This window comes from Xenia sp. Carnegie-2017, unplaced genomic scaffold (assembly GCF_021976095.1).
Source record: "Xenia sp. Carnegie-2017 unplaced genomic scaffold, XeniaSp_v1 HiC_scaffold_24, whole genome shotgun sequence".
NCBI lineage: Eukaryota > Metazoa > Cnidaria > Anthozoa > Malacalcyonacea > Xeniidae > Xenia > Xenia sp. Carnegie-2017.
This window is the reverse complement of record NW_025813487.1, coordinates 4492475-4519026: the sequence shown is the minus strand read 5'-3', so window position 1 is coordinate 4519026 and position 26552 is coordinate 4492475. Positions and strand designations below refer to the sequence as shown.

The 26552-nt window shown below is 37.3% G+C and overlaps 1 protein-coding gene and 1 long non-coding RNA gene across 2 annotated transcripts; one reads left to right on the top strand and one right to left on the bottom strand.

Moving 5' to 3' along the window:
- Positions 1–1249: 1249 nt before the first annotated feature.
- Positions 1250–26292, top strand: LOC124451982 (regulator of G-protein signaling 22-like). Its single transcript, XM_047002577.1, is given in 16 exon segments — positions 1250–1638; positions 1713–1864; positions 2033–2192; positions 2350–2451; positions 2968–3032; positions 3034–3160; positions 3308–3394; positions 4412–4445; positions 4477–4578; positions 19977–20143; positions 20974–21198; positions 22308–22469; positions 23017–23208; positions 23666–23907; positions 24340–24965; positions 25315–26292. Coding segments are annotated over 14 exon segments (2415 nt in total). The 5' UTR covers positions 1250–1638; positions 1713–1864; positions 2033–2045; the 3' UTR covers positions 25452–26292.
- On the bottom strand, positions 8811–9378 carry LOC124450735. The gene is made up of 2 exons (XR_006950192.1): positions 9216–9378; positions 8811–9027 (listed from the first exon to the last, which is right to left on the bottom strand). It is a non-coding gene; the product is annotated as an uncharacterized LOC124450735 (long non-coding RNA).
- Positions 26293–26552: the final 260 nt, after the last annotated feature.

Sequence of the window (26552 nt, the reverse complement as noted above, 5' to 3'; positions counted from 1 at the left end):
AATAGCGAAGAAAGAAAAAAAGGTGAGCATCGTTTGAAACAGAGATAATGTAGAAACAGTGAAATATCGTGTGAAACAGAGGAGTACAATAATGAAACAGTGAAAATATCGTAATGAAACAGAGGGAATTGTAACTGTGAAATGTGAGAGGAGTATGTGGCTGAAGTGAAAATATCAATGTAATGAAACAGAGGAGACACAAGGGAAATAATGAGGGAGTACTGTGAAAGGGAAAATAGAAACAAGGAAGGATTTTGTGAAACAGGAAATTAATAAAACAGAGGGAGTACTGAGAATGGGAAAATATCAGTGTGAAACAGAGGAGTACAGTGTGAAAGGGGAAATGTCAGTGTGAAACAGAGGAGTACTGTGTGAACAGGGAAATATGAGAAGGGAATGCTGGAGAGGAATAATGGAAATGACTGGGAATACTGTGAAATGAAGTGGAGAGTACTAATGAAACAGGGGAAAAATATCATTTGAAACAGAGAGTACTAATGTGAAACAGGGAAAAATATCATTATGAAACGGAATGGGGTACTGTGAAACAGGAAATATCGTGTGAAACGGAGGGAGTACTGTGTGAAACAGGAAAATATCGTGTGAAACGGAGAATACTGTGAAACAGGGAAAATATCGGTAATGAAACAGGGAGTAGTGTGAAACAAAGGAAATACGTGAAACGGAGAATTACTGTGGAAACAGGAAAATATCATGTGAAATAGAGGGAGTACTGTGAAACAGAAAATATTGCATGAAACACTGTCGTACATTTATAACCAGGTATTTGAGCTGCATGCGCATTTGTTCATCTGTAGATATGTTCAGGAAATGAAACAACAATATGGTTCGCCATTGGAGTTACCACGTAAGATAAAGAAAGACATGTTATCAGGATTAGCTGAAGATATGAATGAAGCACAGAAAATCGTTGAAGAACCATTGTTAAACTATTGGTAATTCATTTTATAATGTATAGTGAACATTTGAAATGAAAACAATGCAGGGAACAAAATAGTAATTTGTAACAACTGAACAAATACTAGATAGATTTTCTGAAAGTTTCAGTCATCCTTGAGCTCGCTTGGATTAAAAAAGTTCTCGCCTAGCATTTTTTAGCTTTCCCAGATATTAACTCTGAACATTCTTTTTGTTCGATAGGTGTAAAAGGTTCATGTTGCAAGTAAATATTTCGAAAAAGTTCATTCATCTTCAAAATGTCCCCATCAATACATTTGTACACAATACATATTTCACCATATCCCACCAACGCTCAATACAACCCTAGACCACATCCATACAAAACACCACAATCCCTCAACGCTCAATACATCCATAGACCACACCCATACAACACACCAGAATCCTTCAACGCTCAAAACATCCACAGACCACACCCATACAACACACCAGAATCCCTCAACGCTCAATACATCCCTAGACCACACTCATACAACACACCACAATCCCGTATAGTGAGTTATTCCAGCAGAAGTTCACATTGGGAAAGCAACAGGTCTTTACAACACGTGAGTCGCACGTGCAACAAATGGAAACCGACGCACCTGAGATCAAAGTCAGCGTGGACGCAAAGTGACGACGCCTTATCACACGAACGCTGGGAAGCGACAGCTTGAGGTGACGGATGATGTGATTTCTACAGTTGTGTTACAAGAGATAATTTATTGCAGGAACTTCCTATTTTTATTCAGATACACGCAACGCCAGAGAAGGAAGAATTCGGATTTCAAAAACGACCAATCAGCGCGTTTCCAAGATGTTGTGACGTGGAATATTTTTCACCAATCAGACTTGTCATTGCTCCGAGAATCGCGCCTAGTTTGAGTACAGTCTTGGAACAAAGGTAATCACTCTGTGATTGGCTTATTCAAACATCTAATGAGTCACTCTTCCCATATGACGCTTATCTCGGTCATTCTACCCCCCTCGTCACCAAATGTCAGTTTTAATGTTTCATAAATGATCAAATTGACTCAGGAGTTGGAATATTCACTATATGATTTCTTCAAAGGTGGTATGACGTCATGGACGATGTACGTGGACAGCAGTCACGTGATTCAGTCGAGGAGGACGAAACCTATGACGTAGAGCGGTCGCTACGTGATAGTTTGGAGTACCAGACTGAGTCAGGACGTTTCCTGAAAGATTTCATATCAAAAGAAAACAATAAAGTAAATTATACTCTCTTTTTCATGTTTTAACATTTTAATCCTTCTTTCAAAAGTCGATTTTCTTGTAGTCTATAATATCTTGTTTTGATCTTTGAATGATTCTTGTCTTCAGGGTTATGATTAATTTTCTCTTACTTTTCCAATTTTGTCCGTTTAGTTCTGGTCCAACTGCCTGTCTTTCTGGCAAGCGACGCGAGACTATTCCGCTTGTTTCGAAAGTGGTCCCTTCTGTTCTGAAACTGTGATTTTCAAGGCCAAGGTGAAGATTTTAACATCTTTAGAAAGCTTTGTTAGCTTTATCGTTCTCGAAGTTCAAACTCTAAATTGATGTTTAAATAAAAGTAGCTAGATTGTGAACTGTGAATGTGTTTGGGGATTTTGGGGGATATAAAATGTGAACTGGGAATGTGTTTGGGGATTTTGGGGGGTGTAAAATAGGAACTGGGAATGTGTTTGGGGATTTTTGGGGGATATAAATGTGAATTTTGAAGACGTAGGATTTTGGAGGTATAAATTGTAAACTGTGAATGTGTTGTGGGGTTTTTGGGGATATAAAATGTAAACTGGGAATGTGTTTGGGGATTTTGGGGGATATAAAATGTGAACTGGGAATGTTTTGAAGGATTTTGGAGGTAAAATTGTAAACTGTGAATGTGTTATGGGATTTTAGGGGATATAGAATGTGAACTGTGAATATTTTTGGGGATTTTGATTGATATAACAGGTTTTTCATTTTGTATGAAGATGTGATGAGCCCAATTTCATTATATTTTAGTGGATATACGAAAGATTCTTAGCTCCAGGGAGCGTCTGTGATATCAACGTTTCGTCCAACGTCAGAGAAAATATAGAAACAATTGGATCCGCCATACGAAGATCTGTTTGATGACGTAGATGATCACGTGTTGACGTGCCTCAAAGAACCATGGGATAGTCTTTGCCGTGATGAACGAAAAGAATACGAAATGGTGAGGAATTTATGAATTAATGAAAAACTCCATGATAAAGATACATAGTGTGGAAAGTTGGATAGTAAGAACACGGGGGGGAGGCTGAGACAGATATATGATCTAATTGTTAACGCTGATCAGTATAAACGAAGTTTCATATCTTAGATACCAAAGAGTGAACAGTTGCGTTACATTACGGTGAAATTGAACGACAACAATTCACGACGAAAAATATCTTTGTTATCGAACGAAGTAAGTTCATTGTAAAACGAAATTTTCAATTTTGCGTTTCACGTGTTTCTAAATTTCCAACGCTCGTCAGAGTTTTGCGGTAAAATCACAGACATTTAACATAAAGAAGGTTATCATCAGTGATTTTTGTGCATGTGCATTCCATTGATTCCACTCAGTGTTCCCTGTTTCATTCTCCCCTGTTTCTCCCCCCTCATTGATTATTCACCTCCCTGGTTGTTTTATCTACCCCCTGTTTCTTATCCACCTCCTGGAAAGTTTTTCTCTCCACCCCTGGACAGTTTCCCCTGTCAGTTTTCTCCACCACCTGGTTTTTCTCCCATTTTCCTCTCCACCCTGGATGAGATTTTCTCCCTGGTTTTTCTCTCCGTTGGTTTCCCTCCCCTCCCTGGACAGTTTTCTCTTCTACCTGGACAATTTTCCCACCTCCTTGACTGTTTTCTCCCATCCCTGACGGTTTTTCTCTCCCTGACAGTTTTTCTACCCTCCTGGACAGTTTTCTCTCTTCCCGAATTGTGTTTCTGTTAGAATCTTCTGTGAGCCAAATTGAATTTATCCGGGGTGCACGCTTCCAGTATAAAGGACCAGTATAAAGAAAAAAATTAGCTTTTAAAATTATGGTTTCATTGAAAGGAGCTTGTAAAATGACAGTGGACTTTGTAAAACAGTTTTGTCATATCTCTTTGCATTCTCAACTTATTAAAGTTGTGATGTCCCATTTATGGAGAAAGTGACCTCACGTTGCGTAATGAGTTGCTGCAAATTTGTAATTTGAATGAAACACGCATGCAGAAATTCTCATTATGCAAAATTGACGTCACTTCCTCCACAAATCTTGAAAATGCAGAGTTCTGATTAAACTGTTTTAGAAAGCTCACCGTCATTTTACGAGTTCTTTCAACGAAATTATAATTTCAACATCATATTTATCTTTTATCGTTTTACTTTCCCGAACTGACTTTAGTCTTTATGATGAAATTTCGTTCACCCAACTATCTACCCTCTATCTTTCGACAGTTGGACGATCAAGAAGGAAAAGAAAATTTCGAAAGTGGAAGGTACGGGTGGAAGATGTTAAAACTCGTTACCAGTCCCTCCGGACGGAGTGAGCTTTGAAAGTTTGATGAAAGACAGAGAGGAACTTGAGGGATTTCAGAGGTTTTTGGAGAAAAGAGATCCCAAAGGTTAGTGGAACTTGCTGTTTTTTATGCCTGCCATCACAGTATGTTAGAGCACGTGCTAAGAAGGAGTGGATCACGTGACGTCTGTTGTCACGGTGACCCGGGTCATGAATGAGATATAATTAGAAACAATGTTTGTAGATGTAGATCGTCCTGTTTAGTGCAGTCCTGAGAAGGACTGTTGTTGTTGAAGTTGACTGGCTTTTAAACATCCTTAGCAGTAGTCTTTTTCAGAGTTATTAAACATCCTTAGCAGTAGTCTTTTCAGAGTTATTAAACATCTTTAGCAATAGTCTTTTTCAGAGTTATTAAACATCCTTAGCTGTAGTCTTTTTCAGAGTTATTAAACATCCTTAGCAGTAGTCTTTTTCAGAGTTATTAAACATCCTTAGCAGTAGTCTTTCAGAGTTATTAAACATCCTTAGCTGTAGTCTTTTTCAGAGTTATTAAAAATCCTTAGCAGTAGTCTTTTTCAGAGTTATTAAACATCCTTAGCTGTAGTCTTTTTCAGAGTTATTAAACATCCTTAGCTGTAGTCTTTTTCAGAGTTATTAAACATCCTTAGCAGTAGTCTTTTTCAGAGTTATTAAACATCCTTAGCAGTAGTCTTTTTCAGAGTTATTAAACATCCTTAGCTGTAGTCTTTTTCAGAGTTATTAAACATCCTTAGCAGTAGTCTATTTCAGAGTTATTAAACATCCTTAGCAGTAGTCTTTTCAGAGTTATTAAACATGCTTAGCAGTAGTCTTTTTCTAGAGTTATTAAACATCCTTAGCTGTAGTCTTTTTTCAGAGTTATTAAACATCCTTAGCAGTAGTCTTTTCAGAGTTATTAAACATCCTTAGCTGTAGTCTTTTTCAGAGTTATTAAACATCCTTAGCAGTAGTCTTTTTCAGAGTCATTAAACATCCTTAGCAGTAGTCTTTTCAGAGTTATTAAACATCCTTAGCTGTAGTCTTTTTCAGAGTTATTAAACATCCTTAGCAGTAGTTATTTTCAGAGTCATTAAACATCCTTAGCAGTAGTCTTTTTCAGAGTTATTAAACATCCTTAGCAGTAGTCTTTTCAGAGTTATTTACTATTCATATACAACTCTGAAGATGACTACCATCGTAAGTTTGTCAAATTATCAGTCAACTCGAACACCAACAGTCCTTCTCAGTACTACACTATCCATGACAATCAACCTCTATTAAACATGTAACTGTACTTCAAGGGTCAAACCATCCATTCAAATTGCGTACCTGAGAATGTATTTGTCTCGCTCTTCCTCCGTAGAGATTGCACGCAGGCGTATTCTCTACCTCTCCTATTTCTGTACTACGACATATGAAATGTCCAATCTCAGTAGTATTGGCGGGAAGGGGAAATACTAGCGGCAAATATCAATATGAAACACTCCTTGCGCTTGTTCTGAAACTGTTTCCGTATATCCTACGGACATACTTTTGTAACTTAATCGCCCTAACTCTGTCGTCCAAATGATCGTAATAAAGTAAATGGTTTGAACTCGGGAGTATCGTTACATGTTTGTAAATGTAGATCGTCCAGGTTGGTATAGCCCTGAGAAGGAGTTTTTGTTGTTGTTGACTGACGTTTCGACATCCTTAGCGGTAGTCATCTTCACAGTCAAATGCCTCCGAAAATGCCTCCGCATTTGACTACCGCTAAGTATCTTTACTCGTAGTATTTGACGTTGTGCATACATCGCATTTTGTGTTTTTCTTTTACGTTAACTAATGTCATTATGATTTCTCAAAAGGTTTATTTTATTTGGATGTCACGAAGTTTTAAATGAGGATGTGCATAGCAAAGTTAACAGTTAGGTGACGACAGATGCACACGTCAGCGCAGCAGGCAGCCAAAGAGGTATATGAGGAGTAAAGAGATGCATATACGTCAGCGCCTGAAAATGCCTCCTCATTTGACTCTGACGATGACTACCGCTAAGGTTGTCGAAACATCAGTCAACAACAACAAAAACAGTCCTTCTCAGGACTATACCAACCTGGACGATCTACATTTACAAACATGTAACGATACTCCCGGGCTCAAACCACTTACTTTAATCACCCTAACTTCGTTCAAAACCTAGTTCACTCTACTTACCATTTGGATGGTTATGTGTTAGCTGGTATGATCCAGGTCAGTTAAACGGCAGTTTCCCAAGGTATCAATGATATAGGCTCGTTGGACTATTTTCCTCCGATGCAGTGCTTTAACTCTCCATAAAATAAATTTGTAGTTCACTCAATTTGCTTTGCCATAAGTTTTCACCGTCGCGTTACAAATGGCTGTTTGACTCTTGAGCCTACGGCTCGTATACCCCTTTGGCTGCCTGCTGCGCTGACGTAAGCATCTCTTTATTCCTCATATACCCCTTTGGCTGCCTGCGCTGACGTATGCATCTCTTTACTCCTCATATACCTTATTGCCTGCAGCGCTGACGTATGCATCTCTTTACTCCTCATATACCCCTTTGGCTGCCTGCTGCGCTGACGTATGCATCTGTCGTCACCTATAGACCCATTGCATGTGACGTCACAACCCGGTGACGTATACATCTGGAGGACAAGCAAACGCCACATGTAAATAACAAAGCAATATTATTGTTAAGGATGGTTAACTTTTGCGCAATTTATGGCTGTTCGAAGCGTGCTGATAGGGATAAGGAATTAAGTTTTATCGCATACCAGCTGTGAAACCAATGCGAGCAAAATATTGCAAGATTTACAAAAGAACGTCGTTCTTTGTGGCTTCGAAGAATTCGTCGGGCAGACATGACGATTCTAAATGCACGTATTTACGAGTGTGCAGCCTTCATTTTGTTACTGGTAAGCCAATGAGTTAAAAAAAGCTTTGTTGTGTTCGTTTGTGTCATTTTATACCATTTGTTATTTTGTTTACAACGACAGGGAAACCATCGGCTTTAACGGACCAAACTAATCCAGACTGGGCTCCATCTGAAAACCTTGGACATACATATGTGGAAAAGTTGATGTCGATCGCTATGCTCGTATTTCGGAGAGAAATGAAAACGAAAAGAAGTGAATCCATTGCAACAGTACTGTCAGCAGTGACTAATCGACCTTGACAAACCATCTTGTAAACGAAGAACACGGAGCCCATCTGCTTCATTGTCAGAATCAGAATCGAACAACAAATATTCACAAACAGAACTGAGTTTGGATAAAATAACTGCAATGAAGAGCGAGATCAATCGCTTGACCCAAGAAAATCTTGAGTTAAAGAAGATAGAGTGACATGACGCTTGACGAGAAATCCTTCTTAAATGATGACGAAAAAGTCCTCTTTTACACTGGTCTGCCAAATTGGAAGATCTTGTCAGCAACACTGGAACTGGTACGCCCATACCTTATGCATTCTCCCAAATGCTCTTTATCACCATTTAGACAGTTGCTTTTAACAGTTATGAAACTGCGACTTAATTTAACTGGTGTAGATTTGGCTTATCGATTTGGAAACATCAACAAGGGAACTGTATCAAGAATTTTCTTACAAGTAATTGATGTTCTTTATAATCGATTAAGCCCTCTTATTTTATGGCCTGACAGGGAAGCCTTAAGAAAGACGTTGCCCATGGATTTTAGAAAACACTGCCCTAAATGTGTTGCCATCATTGACTGCTTTGAGATTTTTTGGATCGTGCATTAAATCCTCTTCTTGAGGGCACAAACTTACTCATCCTACAAGCACCACAACACAATTAAGTACTTAATTGCTGTCACTCCCAGGGTACAGTAAGCTTTTATTTCCAGTGGCTAGGAGGAAGAGTCAGTGACAAACATTTGACTGAGAACAGTGGTCTCCTTGATAAGCTCGGCCTGGAGATGTAATCTTAGCTGATAGAGGCTTTGATATCCAGGAGTCAGTTGGTTTGTACTGTGCAACTATCAAGATGCCAGCTTTTACTAAGGGTAAAAACAGCTCAGTGGCATTGAAGTTGAACAAACCAGACAATTGCTAATGTGAGGATTCATGTGGAAAGAGTGATTGGAAACATTAGAAAGAAATATGCACTTCTGAGTTCAACTCAGCCAATTGATTTTGTCAATTCTAAAGAAAATGAGCCACTATGATTGACAAAATAGTTACTGTTAGCTGCACTAATTAACATTTGTGATTCTGTCGTACCTTATGACTAAATAATATTTTTGAAAGATTTTGCATGCATACACTTAAAATTGTACTAATAATATTTATAAGACATTTGATTTTATTATATTTCATTTATTCAATTTTTTGGGGTCTTGAGTACCATTTTCCAGTTAACTCTGGAAGGAGTCCCCTTAACACAAATTTCTTTGCTGCCTCTATGTTCCTTTATACAAATTCATTATTTTGCAAGATTCGTTCAACAAACAAGTCTTTCTCTGTCCACACAACAAAATCACAGTAGCTCAAACCTGTGCATGACAACTGAGCCATAACCTAAAAAAGTGAATTTCTATGCATTAAGCTTGTTAAACGAATTTATGAATACAAGTCTTTTTCTGTCCACACTACAAAATCACATTAGCCCTAACCAGTGCATGACAACTGAGCAATAACTTAAGAAAGTGAATTGCTATCCATTAAACTTGTTAAATGAAATTAGAATAATTTACAAATGTACTTACTTGATAGTAATATGCATGAGTTCTTTCAAGTTGTTTTGTGCCATCACTATTTACTTCAATGCAAAACAACCTGTCATCTGTTGAAGTTTCAATTGTCTCATCTTTATGGCAAAATGGACACTATCAAAACAAAATCAATAGGTGATGTAATTATCATGTTGACCTTTCCACCATAAAACATAGACACAATGAATAACAAACCTTTATTTCACAAATCCCAGCCACAACATTGGCAGAGACAAGTCCATCTGAGAAGCACCAAGAAATCCATGGGTCAAATGAATCCAGAATCCACTGTTTGTTACTGAAACATTTTCATGGTTTGTGTTCAGCCATTTTCGATATTCGTCTCTTGCCACCTCTTCATGCTGGCAACCCCATCTTGTTGCTGCAGTTGAAAATTTCTTCAGCTCTGGATAGCAAATGCTTGTGATCAAACTCTTGGAAGGCGAATCTCTGTTGGTGAGACAAGCTGCTTTGAACCTTGAAGCAGTCACTCTTCCAGCACGAAATCGAAACCAAAGACGAGAATTCGCTTGATCTCTAGTTTTTTCTTCTACAGCTTTTTGCTGCTCAACTGTAACATTAAAGCAGTCCATTTTCGACTCAGATAATTCCAGCAAAGTTTCAAGTGATTTGTCTAATAGTGTGGGATCATAACAATCAGAATATGGATGTATTAAAGAAAGTATTGCTGGTTTTGATGAGGAAGAACTAATAGTTTTAAAATATTCATCAATTCTGACGATGATGGGGCAGGAACTGGATTTCTTTGCACTTTGCCTTGCATTTCTTATTAAATTTACTAAAATTGATATTCTGTACTTTAGCGTATGGCACAGCCTTGACAGCATTTGAAGCACCCAGTATGCCTTCTTATCAGTCACAGTTAAAGAATCTCGTTTTCGTGCACCAGCTTCAACAGCCCACAGAAGTGAAGCGACGTGAGAGCAGCTTTCACCTATTCCTGCCATACAATCGCAGTGCGCTGTTAATACTTTGCCGTTCTTTTCGCAAACAACCCAAGGAGTAAGTGGCTTCTCCGACATTCTTTGAGAATGATTAACCTGGTGTTGTGAAAAAAGAAACAAGGCGTTCAGTCTCATTAGAGCACAAGTGCAGCCAATGTGCAATGTTTTTAGTGACAACTGAGAAGCATTTACCTTAGCAATAAGCAAGCAATGATCGTCATATTTTTCACCAACACTTCACGCACCCATCCATTCACAAAATTTTGATAACTATCAAGACTTTATAGTTTTAACTGCTCTTTCGTGTACGGACTGACCGAAAACAATAAATACATGCCAACATCAATGTAGCTGACAGCAGGCCACAGATCGATATCGTCGAGCCATTGATTTTGGTATTTCGTACGGATCATCGCAATTGCAATGTCCTAATTTCATTTTGTAACGCGCTTTACTATCCTTACACTCAATATTTATATATCCAGGCAAAAACCTTTTTGACCTAGCATGACTGTATGTTACTAGCCATATTAACATATAAAGCGTGCACATGTGCTTGTCCTCCAGATGCTCCCCCAGCAACAGTTGCTAAGCTTGCGTGACGTCACTGCAAAGGGTCTATTGCACACCCTCATTTAAAACTTCGTGACATCCAAATAAAATAAACCTTTTGAGAAATCATAATGACATTAGTTAACGTAAAAGAAAAACACAAAATGCGATGTATGCACAACGTCAAATACTACGAGTAAAGATACTTAAAACAATACAGTGTAATAATTTACACTGTAGCGAATTTTCTAAAACATAACATTTTTGTAGTTGCACAACATTGTGCTAGCCTTAAGCCTAGCACACTATCGTCTATATTGACGAAAACGAAAACGAAACGAAAATTCGTGCACGAAATGCATGCCAGACGACGAAAAATTACAAGCATGTTCAAAAGCCAAACTTTTGGCCAATAAGCAAGCGGCATTTTGACGGATTATAAAAATCGCGATCTCTAAAAGAAATAGATTACTTCTTCTTAAGAAAAGTTACAGCTTTAAAGTTGAAAACAAGCAGCAGCAACGTCGATACTGATTCATCCATTGATAAACGACGTGATCGTCTTGGACTATTTAACAACTTGATTAAAGAATTACGAGAGCCGAACAATGAAAATAGACACATAAAATACTTGCGAATGACGACGACAAATTTTGACTACATTTTGGATTTAATTAGACCTCACATCACTAAAGTTGGCACACATCTTAGAAAGTCTATTAGCCCTCATTTATCAAAACCTCTTGCCACTCCGCCATGTTTGAGTACAAAGTCTGATATTATTAAGCCCGGTTTCCATATAATCGTTTCTGTCGTAGATCGTCTTTGTCGCTTGCAATTTGTAGAAGCGACAGAGACGATCATATGGAAACGCTCAACTCAAACGACAAAAGCGATCCTTACGTTAGAAACGATCCTTGCGTATCGATCGTTTGAGATGACTAGAGTTCTATCCTTGCGACAGAAACGACCGGAAACACCTTTTACGCGCTTGCATTTTTTAATGGAAACCGGTGCAAAACGATCGTTACGCCAGAAGCGACTTGATATATCCCATGATTCATCCGTAATTCACGTGCGAGACTCCGTATTCAAAGATGGCGCAATCAACTTTAATTCTACGTCTTCATTTATGGAAGAAGTACAGAAGTATGATTGTTTATATAACAAATTTTCGAAATATTAAAACCAAAAACGATGTTTTCTTTTTGCTCGCTCTCTCCTTCTTCTCAGCACGCGCAAAGAAAATAACACGCTACAAGTCTTCCTCTTCGATTGACTGCCGCCATTTTAAATATATCATAGAGTAAGTGTGGTGACTAGTTCAAATTAGATACGATGCATACGATTAATGGAAACAGTTCATCGCAATAATCGCTTCTGTCGTTTGATCACCGCAGGGGACTTTTTTCAACAGACAGAAACGACTCTAGCGACAGAAACGACTCTAGCGACAGAAACGATCATATGGAAACCAGGCATTAGCCAATTCTATGCGTTTCGTTAACGAAAAGGTCAAAAGTTCAACTCTTCTAATGTGCACGAAAACGAAATTTTCGTCGAGTTTTCGTTCAAAATTTTCGTTGCGGCAGTTTCGTTCTGATTTTCGTCGATATGGACGATAGTGTGGCCTAGGCTTTCGTTCTGATTTTCGTCGATATGGACGATAGTGTGGCCTAGGCTTTAGTCGGGCAGCCTCTGTTTATTTTTTGGTTTATTTCCTGTTTTGTTCAACTAGCGTTAATTCTCGCGCGATCACGTTTAGTGCATTAAAGAAGACGAACAATTTAATGGTGAAACATTGACTGAATTTCTATAACTTTATCTGAATTTAAAGTAAAATGAACCAAACGCTTGCATTCCCAAAGCATTTACAAATAGAAACAGTCGAAAATGGCCACGGAATCATTGTTGTATACGGTGATATGGCAAATGTACAAGACTTAAGCAGTAATCTTGAATTTCTAATGGAAGGAAAACCTAGTATTACCATTTCTTCAGCTAAGAGTAATCACTCGATGGAGTTGAGGATAACTTCCTCAGATTACACATTTGAGTCTCAAAAACCTTATCAACTCATGAAGATGGATATTGTTCAAGTCTTAGAAAGATGTGGATTTCAAATGACGAGCATTTGTTATGACCCATCAAGTCAAACGGAAAAGATCATAATGATGAAACCAGCATGGCAGTCATCTCAGCTTAGATAGAAGAGATAACAGAAACTAGAGAGAAACTGAACTTCAATAATTTCTTTATTAATTTTGATGTCTTAGAATAAAAAAATTCGCAATTGTCATCAATAAAAATTTACATGTAAAACTTCACTTGCTTTCGTCAATCCATATCATTCAATGTTCCATACGCGATTGCCTTGAAAATACAGATTTTTTTCCTCCTTTTTTAAAAAAATTTGCATCCCCACGAAGCGTGTTTGAATCGTTTTCACCTGTTCACACGTATACACAAAGACGGAGAGAATTTGTTTCTTCTAAGCACACAACATGCGTATTGCTTGTGATAAGAAATCGTCAAGCTTTGCGAGGATAAAATTGCAATGGTGTGATTTTGCGCTGTATGCTATAAAATCATCTATTTTGTATCGTAGAATGTTTGATTTGAAGCGAGTTTACAAGAGTTGAAATCGCCACCGATATTGTTGATATGATTCCAAGTAAAGAAGCCCAGCACTTCAGATCCATCATTTGCATACGCAGTTAATAGACTTATCGATTATCATTGGATTGAACTTGATTGTAACGTCACCGTCTTTGAAAACCTTCGTTTTCGCCCGTCCGCACGAAAACACAAAATTTGTCATTTGACATACTAATTTGTGAATAACAAGACATATAGATGTGAATAACAAATTTCGTAAATTTGTCATTTGAATAACAAGTCGCGCGTCCAAAGCGAATTGATGCGCACGCGTCGTCGCTTGAACGCTGGAAACACACATGCAGCGACCATCGCGACATTTACCGTGGCGTCTATTGAGCATGGCGGTGATTTTAGTTTGTTACAGACACAGATATCACTTAAACTTTTTATTTTGGCTTTTATTATAGCTACTATTATATGAATATTACTCAGTACAAACTACTATGTGGAGAAAAGAGAACAAGCCAGTTAAAACACGCCAATATGATCATAGCCCATTACGCGTATATCGTGGATAATCCTATTCTGTGCATTTAGGTTGTGCATTAGGTTCCAGTTTGTAGCTCCTATTGTCCCTATTTGATAAGTCATATAAAAACTGAAAGATTCCAGTGTGAATTCACTATATATTGCCTTCGTTTCCAAGGTATAATCTATAAATTTCGTATGATGCTTATGACAGGAAATATGATATGCATTTAGAAGTTAAAATTTATCTATTGGCCAATCAGTGTAAAACGACTGAAGCGACTAAAGTCAAAAGTTCAACATGTTGAACTTTCAAAGCGACTAGCTGACGCGATTACGCTACTAGCTTAGTAACCACGCAAAGCGGTAGTTTTAGACGCGCGACTAAAGCGACTGCCTAGTGTTTCAGCCTTTATTCTCGGTTAAACGGGCTCCGCAACGTGATTTTTCAAGCGAAAGCGTTATGTAACGTTTGTAGCGTTTAAACGTCGTTTTAATTAATAGTTCGTACGCCTTTCGTACAACAACCGGCCCCTTGTTTCGACAATGATCAATGTAGATCGTTTTGTTTCACAATGTCAATCCTAGCAATTACTTTGTATCTTTAAAACTTAATGCACGGCTGTCAATATCAATAACAAAATTTCATTTTAAATCCCGCAATGTCTTTAAATACAATCATCATTGACTTTAATGCAATCGTGTGTAAAATGTGTTAACAAGTGAAGTTTTACATGAAAATTTTTATTGACTACAATTGCGAATTTTTCTATTCTAAGGACATCGAAAATTAAAGAAGAAATTATTCACGTTCAGTTTCTCTATAGTTTCTATCATCTCTTCTATCGAATTTCAAAGATTTCAGTAGCTTGTACAGATAAAGGAGCTGGTTTCATCAATATAATCTTTCTGTTTGACGTGGTGCATCATAACAAATGCTCGTAATCTGAAATCCATACTTTTCTAACACTTGAAGAATATCCATCTTCATGTCTTGAAGACAGCTGTATGTTAAACCTGCAACTATGATCAACGACTGAGATTCCTGTCCAGAAATCAAGGAATATAATTCTTCAAGGATGTCAAATTGATTCTGAAGACATATATTAAGGTGGCTCACAATTTCTTTTTCACCATATACAACGACATGCTTGCAAGGACTAGTATTCATTACTTCTATTTGTAAATGTTTTGCAACTGCATTCATTTTGTCCATTTTTACTTTGAATTCGGATAATCATCAGTCGATATTTCGCCAAGGAATTCTTGCTTTACTTTAACGCACTAAACGTGATCTCTCGATTATTGAGGCCTGCTCCAAAAGAGTGAATTTAAACGTAAACATCATCAAGGACAAAAGAGTAATGCCTGTTTCATACGTCGCATTCTACAGGAGCCGAATGCATTTAAAACAAAAGATAATGAAGCATTTTATCTCATTTTCTTTTGTTTTTAATCGTATGAAACAAGCATAAACATACAAAGACATTCAACGAAGCATGTGACACAAGCCTTGACATAAGCGCAAGCATAAGGAAAAGAATAAGGCCTGTTTCAAACGTCGTATTTCACATGAGTCGAATGCAATTAAAACAAAAGATAATGGGAATTTTATCTCATTTTCTATTGTTCAAAATGCATTCGGCGCATGTGAAATGCGACGTTTGAAACGGGCCTAAGCATTAGCTAAAAGAAGTACGAAAGAACATTTAAATAAAAAAAACTCGATTTCTTTGTCTTTGTAATCCTCTTGAGCAAAAATAACAAAAGTTTTGTTGTTTATGCTTATGATAGACGTGTTGACCAAGAATAACGCCTTGTTTGCAAAACAGGAAGTAACCAGCATAGTTAAACCAGCATATATAGATAAAATATAGTAGAGCCACTCCATAAATTTTTTTGTGCCACGGATATCTCATTACGCATGTGATTATCATCGTGGCAGCTAGTCAATTGCAATTTCTGACCAATAAGAATGATGAAATGGCTTACGGCAGCCAGTAAACTAATTAAATATACAGCAGCCAGTTGCACAGCGAAGTGGCCCTACTGTAGCCATATTGCCTATACTGTGTTTAATTAGTGGGAGAAAACAGTTATTTCTAATTTGAGAAGTGACATTATGAACTGATCAAATGTGCTTGAGCTTCTCCTTAAGATTATGAAGGAGTGTAAGATAAAAGAAAACAAACCTACGATAATGTTGAAATCATTCAAAGTAAAGAAGCCAGGCACTTTAGATCCGTCATTTTCAGACGCAGTTGATCGACTTATCAATTATCAATGGACTCAACTCGATTGTAACGTTAATCGTTTTTGAAAACCTTCGTTGTCGCCCGTCCTCACGAAAACACAAAACCGGCGTTTTCAAAAATCTTCCCTCTGAAGAGCGCATTCGAAGAAAAATATCGTTTTTCCGGGTACCGTAAACGCCATTTACGTGTGGACAGAAGGCCGAAACGCAGGAAAAAACCTTCGTTTTCAAAAGTATCCGGATACGTTTAAACCTTAATGCAAAAAATCACAGCGTTATCAATGAGTCCTTTAATATTTTCTCACAGAACTGACTGTCGACGATTTGTCATTTGACAGACTAATTTGTCTTTGACAAGACTTATAGACGCGAATAACAATTTCCGTAGGTTTGAATAACAAGTGCGTACCAATTTTTGGTTAAACGGGCTTCGTAAAATGCGATTTTCAAGTGTTATGTGACGTTTATGGCGTTTAAACTTTAAACGTCGTTTTTAATAGTTCATACGCCTTTCGTACAACAACCTGCCCCTGGTTTCGACAATGATCAACGTAGATCGTTTTGTTTCACAATGTCAATCCTAGCAATTACTTTGTATCTTTAAAACTTAATGCACGGCTTTCAATATCAATAACAAAATCTCATTTTAAACCCGCAATGATTAAATACAATCATCATTGACTTAAATGCAATCGCGTGAAGTTTTACATGAAGATTTTTATTGATCACAATTGCGAATTTTTCTAATCTAAGGACATCGAATATTAAAGAAGACGTTCAGTTTCTCTCTATAGTTTCTATCATCTCTTCTATCGTAACATTTCAGTAGCTGATACTAATGTCGGTGATGTATTGGCTGGTTTCATCATTATAATCTTTTCTGTTTGACGTGGGGCATCATAACAAATGCTCGTCATCTGAAATCCATACTTTTCTAACACTTGAACAATATCCATCTTCACGAGTTGAAGAGATGTGTATGATTCTCCTCCAATTATTTTTAACGCCTGAGATTGCTCTCGAGAAGTCAAAGAATAGGAGTTTTCGGGAATGCCTAATCGAGTATGAAGACGTAATTCAAGTTGGCTCACAATTTCTTTTTCACCATATACAACAACATGCTTCTGAGGAAGATCGACTGTTTCTATTTGTAAATGCTTTGGGATTGTGTACGTTTGGTCCATTTTTACTTTAAATTCGGATAAAAATCAGTCGATGTTTCGCCAACGAATTCTTGCTCCACTTTAACGCACTAAACTTGACCTCGCGACTACTGAAGCTCGCTTCACAAGAGTGAATTTAAACGTTAGCACAGCTAGGAAAGATTAAACATACAAAGACATTCAACGAAGCATTGACATAAGCGCAAGCATAAGAAAAAGAAATAAGCATTAGCTAAAAGAAAAACGAAAGAACATTTAAATAAAAAAAACTCGATTTCTTTGTCTTTGTAATCCTCTTGAGCAAAAAAATGACAAAAGTTTTGTTGTTTATGCTTATGATACACGTGTTGACCAGGAAGAACGCCTTGTTTACAACACAGGAAGTAACCAGTACAGTTAAACCACAGAATAGATATCTTAACAGAAGATCCACTCGTGTCGGAGCCTCTGATGTTCATGGCCCCAACATTCTGAAGCAAATTCTAAGAAGACGCACCTTCCAGCAAGATACTTCCTCTAAGAACGCAATAGTTTTGCTTTAAGGTGAATTATTTGTAAAATAGAATTCTCGTGCAATACTATTCCATATTGATTTTGTGAAAGTATCTTGCTGGGAAGTCACGCATGCGTAGTGGAAAAATAGGCCACGATTTTAGCCGAGTTGGCCTTCTGTTAGATGTCTATTCTGTGGTTAAACTGAGAGCGGTTTAAGTCATAAAAAAGTCATTTCTAATTTGAGAAGTCATGCAATAGGTGATAGCTATGAGAGATAATTAAGGAATGCATTGGGAAGATTTTGAAGCGTACTGAAGGTATTTTTAAAGTGCCTATGACGCGAAAATTTTTATGTTTGCAATGACCAGAATTTTTAAAATGACAGTGTACTTTCTAAAACATTTTATGCAGATCACTTTTAATTCTTGAGATATTGAGGTTTATCCTATGTCCGATTTATCTAACTTAAGACGTCACATTGCATAATGAGAGTTAGAGTATCAGGTATATTTAACGATAGTTTACTTCACAAGGACAGAGTTCCCTTTGTTGTGGCATGTTTAATGGTATAAGATATAAAGTTGCCCGGAAACTGAAGAGTATTTGAAGCATTGTGGGAACTCATTACGCAATATGGCGTCACAAGTTAGATAAAATGGAAAAAAAACAAAAACTTCAATATCTCGCGAAGGAAAAGAGATATGCATGAACTGTTTCAGAAAGTACTCTGTCATTTCAAAAGTTCTGGTCATTGCAAACACAAAAATTCGTGTCATAGGCACTTCAATCTGGTCCACCAACAGCAGCCAATCAGTAAAACTCAATATCCCAAAAGACAAAATTGTTCGTCGATCAGTCGTTTCGTAAACGTGAAAGCTGTGTCAATATAATTGAACTAAAATTTATGGAACGCTACCTGTAATACAAAACCCTAATAATTTTTTGAAGCCGTGATTTCACCTCAGACACGCGTGTGTAGTCAATCAATTATTACTCCGCGAGAGAATCTTGAAACACTAAACACGCGTGTCTGGGGTAAAATCTCGCGTGTCTGGGGTAAAATCTCGCGTGTCTAAGTAAAATCTCGCTGTCTGGGGTAAAATCTCGCGTTCTGGTGTAAATCTCACGTGTCTTGTTCTCACGTGTCTGGGTGTAGAGTTGGCTTCAATTATTTGCTTCAGATGGCGTTCCATGTATGTAGTTCAATGGTTAATATCTTGACGAGATATCTGTTTTTATCGTTTTTGGGGTTGGCAGAGCCTATCAAAGTGCATAGGAGAAAAGCCTTACCCTGTATCTAGTGGTGCTGAGTCTATTAAAGTGTCTGCGCATGTGCAAATCCTTGCTCCCTCGTTCAAACTCAAAATAAAACTACACAACAATGTCCACTGATCTTAAAGAGCAGCCTACCTTCGTCAAAGACAGTTTTCTACATTCGAATGCTTTTGCTAACTGTTCAACACCTGCTGGGTATCAACATATCAAATTAAAACTGAAAAAGAGCTCTATCATAAAATGAAATCAGATAATGGCTTCAGAAAAATTTGTTGCATGTTACATTTTCCTACTCTAAGTAATTATCGACTTACTTTGTTGTAAAAATTTAAAGCTACCTATTCCACTGATACATTTAAGTTTTACCATACAATTAGTAAGAATATAGCTTGTTGCAATAAATCTAAAACTTTTATAGATATCTCATGACAACATAGGAAGTATTACCATGAACTTTTTTCCCGAAAATTTTAGGTAGGCTTCCCCTTAATATCACCTTTCACTGTTTGGAGGGCTTAATACGACTTTAGCAAATCGTGTATCCCTGTACCCCTTCTTATCCTAGTCATTTAGTACGTGTGTTTGAGACGTTTACGCGCAGCCTAAATATTTTAACATAATCAAGTTGAAATGGGACGCCATCTTGTGGAGTTATTGCTCCAGCTCCAATGTTCCCAGGACCTCCCTTCCATATATGGTGTTTTCATATGACGTCATAGCGGCCATGTTGGAGGGTCACATCAAAGTACCGATGCTCGACAGACCAAGAAATTAACAAAATTCCTTTCACTTTATGGGATTTTCCTCCAACATGGCGACTGATGCAAACACCCTATAATGCTAATCTCTCTCTCTTGTCTGTGAACCACAACATCTGAATGAATCTAAATCAACTAGTCTTTTTAACTTTTATTTTCGTAAGGTAAGATGGATTTAATGGCGTGGACGGACATGGAAACTTTTCAACGAATGCCGAGAACTGTCCAAGAGAAACGAAACAAAAAAGCGAAGGAAATAGGACACGCTTATCTTAGTTCAAGATACTTCTTTGGTCCAGACAGTCCAGCTACAAAGCAAGCTCAGAGCGTGGTAATTAAAATGATTTAGAACCCAGTCTTCTAGATGTCTAACTAACCGTGTCAAGGTGGTGAGGCAAGGACGCCATCTTGAAAGATGGCAAAAAGTAAAACTCAAAACGAAAAATAAGTTAGAACAAAGTTTCAAAAACCCATCATATTAAACATTTTAAAAATTAAACCCTAAACTATCAACTTGGCAACTCTATATCAACTCAGGAAAAGAATATATAAATCGTAAATATCGTTAGTTTTGCCACCTTTTAAGATGGCGGCTTGCCTCACTCATTACTATACAATTTCGGCGGAGTCAGATATCTACTAGATTGGGTTCTAGATCATTGGGTAATTAACCCCTGGATTCAGTTAAATTTTGTTAGTTTAAACACATTGCAAAAATGCGATTGGTTCCCATGTTGTATATGAACATCAAAGTTCAATGTACTATAAAGAATTATATTATAACCAGAAGAATTTGAGCAATTTCATTGGTCGAGAGCTGTGATGTATAAGAGGATAGACGAACGGAATTGACGTCACAGAAAATTTCATTTTTTTAAAAACAAACAAATGACGGATATATTTTGAAAATTTATCGCAATACCTCCTTGAATCCTCCGATACCTTCTTTTGACTCTGAAGATGACCACCGCTAAGGTTGTCGAAACGTCAGTCAACAACAACAAAAACAGTCCTTCTCAGGACTATACCAACCTGGACGATCTACATCTACAAACATGTAACGATACTGCCGGGTTCAAACCATTTACTTTAAAGTACTATAATGTACAACAAAGTACTATAAAGTACAATAAAGTGCAATATCTTGAATTTATTTTATAGATATTATCAATGAACGGTGCTCATCGCATCAAAGAACGTCCATCATCGTCCGTCATTGTAGAATGTCAGAAATACGTACGATGTCGTATAGAACGACTGTGGTTATTGATGTATAAGAAAAGCAATGAGTACAAAGAAAGACAGAATCCTAAACCAAAAATATCTGATGTTGTTGAAGATATGATGCTTAGGCGAAGATTGCAGAAAAGTGAAGCTACATGGAGGGTACGTATGTGGTTTTATGTTATGATTGGGATAGAAGGGTGACTAAAGGTCAAGGGGGTGGTTTTACGCACGGGTTGAGGGGAGAGGGGAGCTACTTGGGAACTTTGTGTTAGTTTTCGTTAGGGCTAGGGGCGGAAGTGAAGCTATCTGGAGTGTGAGTGGGAAAGGTTTCTATATGGTTTGATTGAGAAAATCTTGCCAGCAAAAAAGTGAGTGATTGCGCGTAGTTCATAAGGAAGAAGATTGCCCGTAGTTCATAAGGAAAGAGGATTGCCCGTAGTTCATAAGGAAGAAGATTGCCCGTAGTTCATAAGGAAGAAGATTGCCCGTAGTTCATAAGGAAGAAGATTGCCCGTAGTTCATAAGGAAGAAGATTGCCCGTAGTTCATAAGGAAGAAGATTGCCCGTAGTTCATAAGGAAGAAGATTGCCCGTAGTTCATAGGAAGAAGATTGCCCGTAGTTCATAAAAGAAGATTGCCCGTAGTTCAAAGGAAGAAGATTGCCCGTAGTTCATAAGAAGAAGATTGCCCGTAGTTCATAAGGAAGAAGATTGCCCGTAGTTCAAGAGGAAGAAGATTGCCCGTAGTTCATAAGAAGGATTGCCCGTAGTTCATAAGGAAGAAGATTGCCCGTAGTTCAAAGGAAGAAGATTGCCCGTAGTTCGTAAGAAAGAGGATTGCCCGTAGTTCACAAGGAAGAAGATTGCCCGTAGTTCAAGAGGAAGAAGATTGCCCGTAGCTCATAAGGAAGAAGATTGCCCGTAGCTCACAAGGAAGAAGATTGCCTGTAGCTCATAAGGAAGAAGATTGCCCGTAGTTCAAAGGAAGAAGATTGCCCGTAGTTCAAAATGGAGAAGGTTTCTCGTAATTCTAATTCAAAGTTGACAACTATGGACATTGTAAAGGAAGGTTTCCATGGAAATAAGATATTTTAAGACGTGAACGAGGCAAACAACGGTGAAGACAAAGGTTTACAAGAACGTATTCTAGAATATGCAAAACTAAAGCAAGCTTTGATACTCTATTAAACGAGCAAGAACGTTTTCAACAATAGAAGTGTGTTGCTGTTTTTGCAGCTTACTTAACATGATCTTTATTGTGCCTTACAGATTCTCAATAGTCGTTGGGTCTCCTCATCACGTGATATAGTCGCATTACGTCAGACGTTGAACAATCCAGAGTTATGTATAGCGTTCAGGAAGTTTGTGGCGTTAAAAGGGGAGACTTACGAGAATGATATTTTATTTTGGATCGAGATACAGAAATATAAAGTGAGTAAGTCTATAATTTCATGGCTTTTAACACTCCATAAATTTATTGATCCAACTGTGAACTATGATGAAATTTGAAAACACACTGTTCCTAGTTTCTTTCATATCTTAATATCATAGATAAGAACATCACGTTGTTGTGATGTACTCAGGTATAGTAACAAGATAATCATTGTCTTCAATGTTCTACCAACTAAACTACAAGATCAACTGTGGACTATGATGATATTTTAAAACACAGTTCTAGTTTCTTTCATATCTTAATATCATAGATAATAACATCACGTTGTTATGATGTACTCAGGTATGGTAACAAGATAATCATTGTCTTCAATGTTCTATCAACTAAACTACAAGATCAACTGTAAACTATGATGATATTTTAAAACACAATTCTAGTTTCTTTCATAACTTAATATTATAGATAATAACATCACGTTGTTGTGATGTACTCAGGTATAGTAACAAGATAATCATTGTCTTCAATGTTCTACCAACTAAACTACAACTGCAGCTAAAGACGATGACAATTTAAAATGTTCTCTAGGATTTGTGTCATCGTCACGCATCTGAAGATTGCGTCAGGAAAAAGGTTCAAGCAATAACAGACTGCTTCATTACGTCATCCATTCCACCCGAGTTGCAGGTTGACGTACCCATCGAAATGGCAGAAAAATTATTGGAGAGGATCACGTGTAGAAACCCAAATATCGGGCCTTATTTATTCAGGGAGGTTCAGGTAAATACATGGAACCAGTACTGTAGAACTAAATTTATCAGATGGGTGGCTCTCTTGACGAAGCTGAAGCCATGAAATTATGAAAAATTACCCATTTCAAAGTGAAGGGGCTCTTCCCAAAGTGCCCCACCCCCACCCCACCCCCCTAAAGCACTGCATGGAACGGTATCTGAAGCAAATAACTGAAGCCAAATTTAACACGCCAACACGCGAGATTACACCCAGACACACGCGTTTAGTGTTTTGTCTCACGGTGAAAATTGATTGAACTACACGCGTGTCTGGGTGTAATCTCGCGTGTGTGGGTGTCATTCTAAAATATTATAGGCTTTTTATTACATGTAGCGTTCTATGTGTTTTAGTTCAATGTGTAAAGAGAAATATTTTCTAGTATGAGTCGACTAAATGTTTCTTAACAAAGAAATGTAAGAGTAATAGTAAAATTTTTCTTTATCAGATAACCGTTTTTCGCGTTCTCTTCAATATGTGGAAGGAATACATTAGTTTTCGTAATTCAATGGACGGCGACAACTTACTGGAGATTTTAGAAGAACGACTGCAACGTCATCGAGTGGAGACGAAGGCAAAGAGAGATGCGCAGGAACGAAAGAAAATAGCAAAAATGGAAGCGGACAAGAAGAAAAAAGAAAAAGAAGAAAAAGAAAAACGAGAATTGAGATCAGTGGATCAACTGGTGAAGTATGTATATCTATATCCCTTTACATCTCAGCATATCCTAATGGGTCACAATGTGTCCTGATATATCCTAGTGTGTCTCAGTACATTCCAATGTATTCGTGTATGTCCTATTATAACCCTGCATGTCCCGGTCTAACCTAGCAATTTTTGCCGAAAAGCCTGAAAATGAAGGAAAATTTTTCTTTTTTCATCGATGTAAAATTTGTTTTAACTACATTTTCCTCCCGAGTGGACAGACAAGGATGCAACGAAACGCGGACGTTTAAAAAACAAAGTTTCCAAGTTGCTATAAAGCTTGAAATAGTTCTTAAATCTTTCGTTTCATTGATTTCAAAAACCGTCCACGTTGTATGTCTTAAATTTGATAACACAGCCAGACCAAAGACATAAAATAAAAGACCAATGCATCGACATTATTAATCCTGTCTTTAGTTTAATGGCTGACAGTAATTCAACACAATGGGAAGGCGACGAAAACGATGTTTTGATATGGAAGTATTCGCAACACATTACGTCAGTTATGGTAGAACTGACCAATGAGAGGAGCGTTGGTACAAAATCCACCAATCAGATTGCGCGCAGACTAATAAGCGAAAAACCGACATTGAAACAATCGAATACAAGTGCATCGTATACTTCACTTGCAAGGACAACGAACCATTCAGAACGAAACGTGAAAAGACAAGAAAATATCTCGAACGATGATACGAGGCTACCTCAAGGAAGAAAAAGTAAACTTTCAAAGAACAGAGACAAAGAAAAATCAAAGCAAGTATTCACCAATAACGAGTTGCTGTTGCTGCCTAATGTACCTACGGAAAATGCTCTATCCAGGAGATTAGACCCTGGGAATAAAGGACGTCATAGTTCGAAATACGACGATACTGATTCCGTTGAAAACATGAAGTTTAAAGTTCAAGAAACAAGAGAGATGTCACGTGATGGGGAACTGAGATCTAAACTGCTGCAGAAAAAAATCAGTAACAACAACAAACGACTTGGGTCACCTGTACCACTGACGTCACAGTTGCTAGAGGATTTTACAAATTCACCACAAGGTAAAAAGGTATTCATAGAAAATGATAGCAAAGGAATGTGTTCTTACATACATGAAACTATTGCAAAACTATACTATAATAGTTGTCCTAGTATGTTCAAGTTAGGTCTGTTTAAAATGTCTTAAGTTTTCTTGGGATATTAAGGGATCAATGAGGGATAATAAGGAATCAATAAGGGATAATAAGGAATCAATAAGGGATAATAAAGGATAATGAGGGATAATAAGGGATCAATGTGGGATAATAGGGATTGATGGGGATAATGAGAGATCAATGAGGATTAATTGGTCACATGAAAGTTTAATTTGATGTTTGAAACAGGTCTAACTCTTATCATATTTCATTATAGGTTCACCTCTAGATAGAACTGTATCATTGGTGGAAATTAACGGACCACAAGACATCGCTTTAACTAAACTGGATGATGGCAAGGTTAAAGCAATGCCAAAAATTATAACAAAGCAAACCACATTTAATGCAGTTTAGAAAGAGAGCTTTAAAACCTGAAGTTCTCAAAACAGATGTCCCCATTCCGATGTCATAGTCAATTGAGATTTTAAAATATGTGTGAAACCTCTCCACAGCCCAAAATATTCAAATTTCCTTTTGGGGATGACTTTAGACTTGTGATATCAACATATTTATACCTTCAAAACTTCTTCATAAACTATGAACAAGACTAGATCTTTCTTTAGACAAAATTTGACAAACTTCATATAAAAAGCATATACTGTTTTTCCAACAAATCTTTATTACATCACACTTATAGAAATTCATCAATAAACATTGAGTAGTTCTCAAGAGAAATATTTAGAAACATCAACAACACATCCCATCATCACACAGTTTGAACTGAAATCTAGAAAAATGTAACAAAAAACTTTAGCATTAACCAAACACCGGTGATGTAAAAACTAAAATTTCCTTAGGGAAGACTCATAGTGAAGTAGATCACAGTACAGCATGTCATGATGTCATCATATGACATCAACGTTTACAACTCATGAATGAGGGGACACAAGGGGGCACATATTTTGGTGTGGGGATGGGGTGTTGGACCCCTTCTTTTCTAAAATTGAAAAGTTCCTACCGATACTGTAAGATGACAAAAAAGTCAACAAGTCTTTTTCTACAGAGTGAGTCCTTATGTAAAAGTTTTTAATATTTCTGATATTTCTCAAATATGCCAATGAATTGTTCATTGTTTGGTATTACACTTTCATCAAAGTTCATTTACTACAGACCAATGATCATAAGAGTAAAGATTGTGCAAGAATATTTTATGTATTAATTCATACAAACCTATTAAATAACGCGACAGAATTCATTCCTGTTCAATCTCCAATGCAGCCTTTTCTGGGTTAAAGTTGCTATAATATCGAGCGTATTTCTTTCTCAAAGGATCAGCATAACCAAACTTCCACATGAATCCGGCAGCTATACCCAAGACAATGCCAACAATAAGGTCATTCCTAATTCTGGTCTGAACAAATCCTCGTAACTGTGGTGCCATGAATAGACCTTGTCAAAATCTGAAATACCGAATGTTTAAATTGTTTCATACAGTTTGAATGCCAGCAGAAGTAA